Genomic DNA, 10,059 nt, shown 5'->3' with positions numbered 1-10,059 from the left:
ATTGCATATAAGAGAGTCTGAGAGTTAACCTGGGTTTTCAACTGCTCAGGGAAAGACAGCTAAATCTATCAGTAAAAAAAAGGAGATTACAGCCCCACTTCTCCACTCCTCTTCACAACAAAGGATTGTTGCCCCTCACTTCCTCCGCTCTCGTCTTACTTTCTCTTCAAGCCTCTCAAGCAGGATGCACCGGCCACTCCACAGTGACTGCTCTTGTCCAGGTCAGTAAGGGTGTCCCAGCTGCTACAACCAAATGGTCCCTCCTTGGAGCTCCTCCCACGGAGCTTGAGAGCAGACCCCTTCCTGCCCTGTCTTCATGGGCTCGGGACCCCACGTGCTCCTGGGTCTCCAGCCCACCTCCCACGTGGCTCCTCCTCAGCCTCCTCCTGGGCTCAGTCCTCGGTCCTCTTCCCCACCTACCCTCCCTCCTGGGGTGAGCTCACCCAGTCTCTTCTGGCTTGAAATGCATCTCGATGCTGGCGCCTCCAGAATCTACAGCTCCAGGTCCCCACTTCCCCAAGTGCTCCAGGTCTGGATGTGCAGCTACCTTTGCAACCGCTGCACAAGTTCACAACCAATCTCTCAATCGGCCTGCACCCCTGCACCGGCCCAGCCATTCTTCCTGCAGCCGTTCCCATCTCGGCTCCAGGAAACTCCCTTGTACCGGCTGCTCAGACCACGGATGCAGTCGTCCCCAAGTCCCTTCTCTCTCACACCGCATCCACTTCACAGTCAGCCCCGGGGCGCTCCGCCTTCAACATGCCTATCTCTGAAGCCTGGCCGGTTTTCAAGCCCTCTCCCCAGGACCACCACATCCATGACCACTCGACCATCAGCCCTCTGCCTGGACGACCCTGGCTCCCTACAGTTCATCCTCAGCAGAGCAGCCACAGTGGCCCCACTCAAGGCCAAGTCAGTCGTGACCTTTCCCTGCTCATGGCCCCATAGCTTCGTATCTTGCCTCGACTCCATCCTGCTTCCCGGCACAGCCTCCTCCCGATGTCCGCGTGGCTGCCTCACCTCCTCGAGGTCTTCTCCAGTCACCGTGTTTAAAACTGCAACCCTCCCTAGATGCACTCCCTTGCCCTCCTTCCTTGCTTTATTTTTCTATCCAACTTCATCTGACTTACTAAGTACTTTGCATTACTCCTGCTATTTTCTTTTCTTTTATATATAAATTTATTTATTTAATTTATTTTTGGCTGTGTTGGGTCTTTTTTGCTGCACGGGCTTTCTCTAGTTGCGGTGAGCGGGAGCTACTCTTCATTGTGGTGCGTGGGCTTCTCATTGTCGTGGCTTCTCTTGTTGCGGAGCACGGGCTCTAGGCGCGCAGGCTTCAGTAGTTGTGGCTCTCAGACTCTAGAGTGCAGGCTCAGTAGTTGTGGCGCAAGGGCTTAGTTGCTCTGCGGCATGTGGGATCTTCCTGGACCAGGGCTCGAACCCATGTCCCCTGCATTGGCAGGCGGATTCTTAGCCACTGCACCACCAGGGGAGCCCACTCCTGCTATTTTCTGGATCCCTAAACTGAGATGTAAGCTCCCTGAGGGTAGGCATTTGCTCTGTTTACCCCCCGCATCTCCTGGGCCGTGAACAGGGTGGCACATAGCACGAGCTGATCAAAAAATAGTATTTGTTAAGTGGACAAATGTTCCTAATTTGGAATGATCATCTTCTAGAGGTGCCACATGGTAACTACCAACTTCACAATATCACTGGAAGAAGTTATGATTTCGGACACATAAACCCCACAGATGAATAATCCCTCCGTAAGGCCACAGAAAACACACCCAGGAATGAAGGAACGAGCGATGGGCACGCTGCACCGCAACGCCATTTCCCTAAGACTCTACACTGATGGGGCTCAAGGAACCCTGGGAGACAACGTGAGCTCTGTGCAGGGCTGCCGTCAGGTGTACACTGATTACCGGGGCTCCAGCTGTGTCCGAGGAGAGTGATTTGCAGTGCGGCCAGGGTCGGTGGGCCGGCATGATGCTCTCAGGTGCGGGGCGCTCCAGGTGCGGCCCGGCCCGGAAGCTCCGCCCACCGGTCACTGAGCGCGCTCTCCATTGGCTGCTCCGCCGAAGGATCGCGCTCTCATTGGCCAAAGACTCTAGGGACGGGCCCGGCTCTGCCTCGCGGCCTCCAAAACTCCCCAGAGGGGCGGACGGCCGGCAGCGGCCCCGCGGCTGATCTTCAGGGGAGCACCAAGCTCCGGGCTCACAGCCGCCCGCCGGCCGGGGCGTCCCCGGCGGCCCTGAAGCCCCGTTCCCAGGGGGCGGGGCGCGGCGCGGGGCGCGCAGGCGCAGTCGGCGCACCGGGAGGCCCCCGCGGCCGTGCGTCCCGCCCCGCCCCGCCCCTCTCCGCTCCGCTCGGAGGAGACTCCCGGCGGCCCCGCCCCCGCCCACGGCTGTCGGAGGCGGCGGGGGATGACGTCATCGAGTGGGACGTCGGGCATTGGGCGCCATTTTGAAAAGGGAAAAAAAAATACGGCGGCGGTGGCGGCGGCGGCGGCGGCCGGGCTGAGGTGCTTGGGCGGCAGCAGCACGGCGGCCGCCTCCTACGTCCGCCGCCGCCTCGGCGCCCGGCCGCGCCCGGCCGCGCGCCGGCCGACCGGCCATGGCAGGTGAGGGCCCGCACGGGGCGGAGTCGGGAGCGGGCGAGGGGCGAGGGGCTAGGGGCGCGAGCCTGACGCGCCCGGTGTATCCGCAGGAGCCGGAGGCGGCGGCTGCCCTGCGGGCGGCAACGACTTGCAGTGGTGTTTCTCGCAGGTCAAGGGGGCCGTGGACGAGGACGTGGCGGAAGGTAAGGCCGCGCACCTGGGCGCCCCCGGGGCCCGGCTGGGCCGCTCCTGGCCGGGACGCGGGGCGGGCGCGCGCTCGGAGGTCCGGTCCGCCGGGGAGGCGACGCCGGCCCGGTCTCTAGGGGAGGCGGCCCCGGGGGTTATATCAGGGGCCCAAGGTCGCGGAGCGCGCAGATGTCGGGTCTCCCGAATGGATTCTGGGTTCTTTGCGCTGCAAGTGGCTGCCTCCTGCGTTTGCTGGAGCTCCGGAAATAACTGCAGAAGCCGGGGACTCGAGAAACGTAAGCTTGGGGTAACTGCAGACTGGCAGGAGCCGGGTGGGGAATCGCTCCGGCCTGGGTCAGGTCGGGGTCTCTGTCCAGTCACCTGTGCGATGGGGGCATCCTGTCCGGCCTCAGTTTCTTCTTTAAAAACAGGGTCGGACCCCTTGGTGCTTTAGATTGCTTTCTAAGGTTCCGAAGTTTTTCAGTTTTCTTATCAGCTCTTTCTCCTTCTCCGGCGGCGTGTTTTAAAGTTCCTGCTGCAGATTGCGCCTTTGAACTTTGCGGTGTTGAGGTTGGTTGGTCTTTTCCGTAACGGTGGTCGCAGGGGAGCGGCGTTGCGGGGGGCGGGGGCGCTTCCCACGGCGCCGCGTGTCGTCCTGAAGGAAGAACGCCTAGACTCGTGCCCGTGCGCGCGGTGCAGCGACGCGGGAGTGTAAAGTCAGGCAGTGACTCTTTCGCTGTTGTTCAGCCGTCTTACTCGACACGGTGAGCCTTTAATCCTCTCTTAAACAGTGTTTGTGTTTGCGTGAGCGACACCTTCTTTGCCCCAAGTACCTAGCAGCCTCTGGTCAGGTGTCCTGCGCCTTTCCTCCACCGTGCCCGCTCCCGTGACCTTTGGCTCCGTCCTCCTTCGCTCTGCACCTCCCCCTGGCAGAGTGACATCTGGAGATCCTCTGACATCTGGAGACAAACAGTGCTCAGATCAGTAAGCAGGTAAAACGGTGCTTCAGAAATTTGTGAAGATGTATCTGATTTGAGGTTGAGATTTTTCTTTACATTCACATAAAGTACGTTGTTTTTCATTTTGCAGTGCCAAGTGGGTGACCGTTCAGCTTACTCAAAATTCCTATTGGGGATAAAGCAAAACCCGTTTACTCAAGGGTAGGAAGGTGGGAGGGCTTAATGCCTGTCTTAACTTCTGGTTTCTTTCCCTTTTTATAAGAAGGTTTAGTTGATAAGCCGAATGAATTAAAATGTAAGTCTAACTAAAATGGTGTATTTTAAGTGTGATGTTACACTTCGAAAATGGTGTTCTTTACTTTTAAAAAGTCTTGACGGAGATATTTTGTTCTCTGAATTAAACTGGAACTTTTTGCAATTTTACATCCCTACTTTAAGTAAAATTTTGACTACATCTAAAAGTTTGGTATTTTGAGTTATCTATTTTGTAAGATCGCTTTGTGGTAATTACCACATTTTTTTGGCGGTACGCGGGCCTCTCACTGTCGTGGCCTCTCCCGTTGCGGAGCACAGGCTCCGGAAGCGCAGGCTCAGCGGCCATGGCTCACGGGCCCAGCTGCTCCACAGCATGTGGGATCTTCCTGGACCGGGGCACGAACCCGTGTCCCCTGCATCGGCAGGCGGACTCTCAACCACTGCGCCACCAGGGAAGCCCCACATGTTTTTTTGATCGTGTGTATTCACAGCTCTCTGTCTTATTTCATACTTAATCCTCTATCAGGGTTAACACATTTATAACATTCATTCTTTCGTCAAGTAGTCGTGATACTACCTGTTTGAATTGTACTATTTCCATAAAAGTCCATGAGAAAGAAGGAAAAAGTGATTGTTAACAGCTAGCGACTGGTAAGCAACGAGAATAAAGAAGCTGGTGGTGAAGCTGAGCCCAGACTCAGCCTTGGTGAAGAAGTGTTGATAAGAGATAATTAACGGGAGATGCAATTTAAGGGAGGTTACTGGACCTCGATACTTGGGCTGTAGGACTAGAGGTGTTAGTACGTTTATTTGTTCAGATTGGTGGGTGGTGAGGTGTTTCGTTCTTTAAGGTTTTGTTCTATTCCAAGCTCCACTTTGCAGAGTTCTCTGGTAACCCTAAATTTTGTACCGTCTTTCTGCTTTCCGCTGCTGTGAGTGATCAGAAAGTGACTGAGGTGGGCCTCTCCTTGCTTGAGTATGGACATGAGGGGTACAGGGGCAAGTGTGGTCTCCCCTGACTTTTGAAGGTTGAGGAGTGGGTATAGTGGAGAGAGGCTTTTGACTTCCTTTTTGTTTTTAAAGCTAATAGAGTTTTGGGGGGACACCTGAAGAAAGTATTGTAATGTGTAAAATTTGATGATGGCTTTTTTTTATAAAATATATCTTTATTAGAGTTTTTTTGTTTGTTTGTTTGTTTTTTAGAAACAACAGGGTTTTGCTTGTGGGTCAGGTCAGCCCATCGTGCTACCAGGGATTTCCCATCTCCCTGCAAATAGGGATAGAGGTGGGCTCAAGAGAAAATTAGTAATTGTCCTGCTGGTGACAAGATGTGTGAGTGACAGTCCCTGGTGACTTGCCCCCTCTCCTTCCCCTATGACAAGCTGGCCAGGGTGGTAGGCATCGCCCCTGAAGGTGGAATAGGTGAGCTTTTATGCCTAGATGAACAAAGAGTCAGAATAGTAAAACCGGGGGTGGGGGGGCTTCCAGAAGGAAGTTAGAAAGTAGTTGTTAGCCTGTACCTCCAAATACTTATGCTCTAAACAATGACTACTCTTTGGAAGTTGTTAAATATTTATACAGATTTTTCACGCGTGATGTTTAGTCACCATCACCCAGCTCCTACTCCCTTTCCTTGGGCAACTTTCACTGCATGGACGTCTTTTGCAGGTGTCACACGATATTACAGTCCTTCGCAGTCCTTCACACTGTCTTCAGCAGTGTGAGCTCTACTTAAAACTTGAGGGCTAGGTGCCCCTCCCTCGCCCCACAGCCTTGTAGAAGACCCAGCCTGGAGGTAAAGATGGTTAAGTCTTACTATGTTCCCGAGATTGCTTCAAGTTACTTGTGCCCATTAATTCAGTCTGCACACAACCCTGGAAAGGAGGAACTCTTGTTCTTCCCAGTTTTAGATGTGGATGCCAAGGCCCAGAGGACAGGTGACTTGGTCAGCAGAGTGGCCAAGCCAGCGTTGGAAGCTGGGCAAGCTGGCTCCAGGGCCCATGCATGCTGTGCTGCATCAGTGACCATTTGTGGCCAGTACTGTTGAAGGCCCACTGTGGGGTGTGGCTCCCCAGCCGTGGGATTGCTCTGTCCTTCCAAAGCTCAGGAGGTCTCATCTCACTACCAAGAATTACAGGAAACGACCTGTGAAAGCAAATGAAAATGAGCTGTCTTTAAAGGGAGTGCCTATCAAAATGGTATAAGATTAGTAACGAGGGTTTCAGAACGGCCATTCTCAAAGTATTTGAAGAATAGATAATACAGAGACAGAAAGCAGCGGGAACACCTGAATGTCAAGTGAGTGATACGGTAGCCTTGCCTGCCGAGTTACTCTCACAGGACTTCAGCTGCCCTCTTGCAGGGAAGCTCTGGGTCTGCTGCTTTTGTACATTCATTGCTCTTCTGATTTTCTGGAGGAACAGGGGGAACGGGTTAGAGGAGGGAAGGGCTTGTCATGAACTACTGCCTGGATTGACATAGTTTTTTGCATAGCTTGAGAGCAGCTGGTTCTTTTCATCTCAGAGTGTGTAGGTTTAAGTGTCTAGACTTTCTATTTGATGATTTTATTTTAACTGGTTTCTTCACGATCTAATCTATTGCTTTGAATTAGACATTAATCTTTTTCTAAAGACATGATGCTTAACAAAACTAAAGGTTCATCTGCTTAATTCAAGCTTGAGTCTGGGAAGTTGTGTAAATAATGTAGGTTTCTGGGTAATCTGGTATGCCCAGCCTTTCTGAAAGGGTTTACATAGATGTTATGAAAGAAAGAAACATTTAAATTGGTGAAGGGTAACAAAAATTAAGAGCACTTGGGCGTTAGTATCAGGAAGTTATTGTGTTTCATTGAATATAAGGTACATGTGATTTCAAAGATGTGAAAATGAAGGAAAATGTGCTTCTTAAAATCAATGAAATACCATATTTGTGAATGCAAAACTTTTCAGTCGGGCTTCCGTGGTGGCTCAGTGGTTGAGAGTCCGCCTTCCGATGCAAGGGACGCGGGTTCGTGCCCCGGTCCAGGAAGATCCCACGTGCCGCGGAGCGGCTGGGCCCGTGAGCCATGGCCGCTGAGCCTGCGTGTCCGGAGACTGTGCTCCGCAACGGGAGAGGCCACAACAGTGAGAGGCCCGCGTACCACACAAAAAAAAAACTTTTCAGTCATACTCATTATTTCTAGAGTACTGTGATATTTTTTCCTGTGGAGATTCTGCCTTAAAGAAATCAGATGTCTATGGGTTTTTTTAAGATTAATGCATTCAGTGTACCTACTGAGCACAGCTACATTACAGTGTCTCTGAAATCAGGCTGTGCATTCAAGAAGCTGGACTGATCTTAGTTAGATAATCAGGTGCAGGTTTATGGTAGTATCAAATCATACTCCTTGATTTTTTTTATTCCTTGATTTTAAAAATCTGTTGTTTTGAGGGGCTTCCCTGGTGGCGCAGTGGTTGAGAGTCCGCCTGCCGATGCAGGGCACACGGGTTCGTGCCCCGGTCCGGGAGGATCCCATATGCCACAGACCGGCTAGGCCCGTGAGCCATGGCTGCTGAGCCTGCGCGTCCGGAGCCTGTGCTCTGCAACGGGAGAGGCCACAGCGGTGAGAGGCCTGCGTACAGCAAAAATAAATAAATAAATAAAAATTAAAAAACCGTTAAAAAAAATCTGTTGTTTTGATGGGAAGTTCTGGGTTCAGTTCATGTCCGCTGTTTATCAAGCTTGAAGGCCCTTTCTAAACCTCAACTTGCTTGTCTAGAAATCACATCATAAGATTTTTGTTGAGATAAAGCAGTGCTGTGCTTTTGAACCTGTAAGGTGTTGTTGAAGTGTTAGTTACAACTGTTCACTAATTTTCATGTATTTTGAGGTGTTTGGGTTTAGTTGTAGCTATATTTAAATGTGAAAGTAGCAGCCTCTTAGTTTTTCCCGACCTCCCTCAATCTCTCCACTCACCCCAGATCCCTTCCATAGGCCTCTTGGTTTTTCCATCATTATTCAGTGATCTTCCCATGTCTTGATCTTGGCTCATTCCCAACGTAGAATACAGCGTTCCCCTGCTATCCTATCTGGAAGCAGAACATTCCTACAAAACCTTTTGTAAGCCGAAATGGTGTAAAGGGAGAAGCAATAATTACCTTAGACACAGGTGTCAATTACCTTATGACACAGAAGGAGTCAAGGTAAAGCCCAGACGCTCAGACACAGTTCAGAGCTCTGACAACTTGATGCTGAGATGCTCAGTGTAGCTCCTGGAGAAGGAGCTTGGTGGGGCCCCTCTCGCTGCTCAGGGTGCACTACCTGTATAATCATTTCCTGCAAAACAAATGCTGAAGGCTTATTTTGCCCTTTTTTTTTTTTTTTTCCAAAAGTGAAATCTTCAGATTTCTTTCAGTTAGCAAGCTGTAGGTCTTTGGTAAAAGCGAAGTGACATGCAGCGAGCTTTCAAAACATGGGGGATTTCTCAGGAATTATCTGGTAGTCCAGTGGTTAGGATGCCGGGCTTTCACTGCCCGGGGCCCGGGTTCGATCCCTGGGCGGGGAACTAAAATCCCGCAAGCCATGCGGGGCGGCCAGAAAAAAAAAGCAGGTGGAGGATTTCTATATTCTTTTCGTTTCCTCCTTCCACACCTAGTCATCCATCTAAATCCATGTCAGACTCCACTTTCTTTATGAAGCACTACTCAGCCCCTCTTAACATCCTTTCCTGTCACTTAGCTTGTCCTGGTGTTTAGCATTGGCTGTATCCTGCTTGTTCTCTAGTTTTATCATATGGGTCAGGCTTGCTCTTCAACTTGATGTTAATCAAGATATTGAAAGATTTGGGTACAAATTCCACTTCAGCCCTCTTACTAGCTTTGTGTTAACGTGACAGTTACTTACCTTCTGTTCCTCAGCTGTAAAACAGGGTGCTGTTTCCTGTGACCGTTGCAGGTTGTTAGAAAGATTCCAGGTGGTGCAGGAAAAGCTTCGGCACACTGGCTCACAGTAACTGATAGCTGTTAAAATGTTGGTGTCTTTTTTTTTTTTAATTTTTCATACAATTTTTAAAGGTTACTTTCCATTTACGGTTATTACAAAATATTGGCTCTGTTCCCCATGTTGCACAGTACATCCTTGAGCCTATCTTATACCCAGTAGTTTGTACCTCCCACTTCCCCACCCCTATATACCCCCCACCCCATAACCACAAGTTTGTTCTCTATATCTGTTAGTCTGCTTCTTTTTTGTCATATTCACTCGTTTGTTGTGTTTTTTAGATTGAACATATAAGGGATATCATACAGGGTTTGTCTTTGACTTCACTTAGCATAATGTCCTCCAGGTCCCTCCATGTTGTTGCAAGTGGCGTTATTTCATTCTTCTTTATGGCTGAGTAATATTCCATTGTGTAGATGTGCCACATCTTCTCTATCCATTCATCTGTCGATGGACACTTAGGTTGATTCCATATCTTGGCTCTTGTAAATGGTGCTGCCATGGACATTGGGGTGCATATATCTTTTCAAATTAGTGTTTTTGGTTTTTTTCAAATACATACCCAGGAGTGGAATTGCCAGATCATATGATAACTCCATTTTTAGTTTTTTGAGAAACTGCTACACTGTTTTCCACAGTGGCTGCACCAGTTTACATTCCCACCAAGAGTGGAGGAGGGTTCCCCTTTCTCCACACCCGTGACAACAGCTGTTGTTTGTGTTCTCTTTGATGCTAGCAGAATGCTGATGTCTCAAGAGACTCTCTTGCATAGGAGAGTGACTTACTCTGTGTGGCTCCAGGGAGCCGCCTTAAGAAAATGAAGGTTGTCATGGGGGCCGGCTTTCCGCTCGGTTCATCTACAGAGTTGGTAACAGCGTCCTGAAGGTCTGCTTGTGCTGAATGTTGCAGTGGAGAAACCCAGTTTCTGCCTCAAAACACCCCGTGTTTAGACAGCGACTGGCAAGCAGTTGGGTCCTGGCACCATCGCGAGAGCAGGGTGTGTGGAGGGCATGTGATTGAGTGCCCAGGACACAGGACTTGGGTGGGGAGTGAAGGGAAGGAAATCAGGGTGTAGGAAGAGGG

At 50.6% G+C, this 10,059-nt stretch overlaps 1 protein-coding gene across 2 annotated transcripts in view; it reads left to right on the top strand.

Moving 5' to 3' along the window:
• Positions 1-2,454: 2,454 nt before the first annotated feature.
• PPP2R2D (protein phosphatase 2 regulatory subunit Bdelta) overlaps positions 2,455-10,059 on the top strand; it is a 44,494-nt gene continuing 36,889 nt past the window's right edge. For both annotated transcript variants that reach the window (XM_081226126.1, XM_081226125.1), the window contains exons 1-2: positions 2,455-2,623; positions 2,710-2,802. In XM_081226126.1, the coding sequence (XP_081082252.1) occupies positions 2,617-2,623; positions 2,710-2,802 (100 nt within the window). In that variant the 5' untranslated portion in view covers positions 2,455-2,616. The remainder of the gene's footprint in view (positions 2,624-2,709; positions 2,803-10,059) is intronic.

The sequence above is a fragment of the Mesoplodon bidens genome (genome assembly GCF_964165515.1).
Source record: "Mesoplodon bidens genome assembly, chromosome: 1".
Taxonomy (NCBI): domain Eukaryota; kingdom Metazoa; phylum Chordata; class Mammalia; order Artiodactyla; family Ziphiidae; genus Mesoplodon; species Mesoplodon bidens.
The sequence above is the reverse complement of the archived record's forward strand: the minus strand, read 5'-3'. Positions and strand labels throughout refer to the sequence as shown.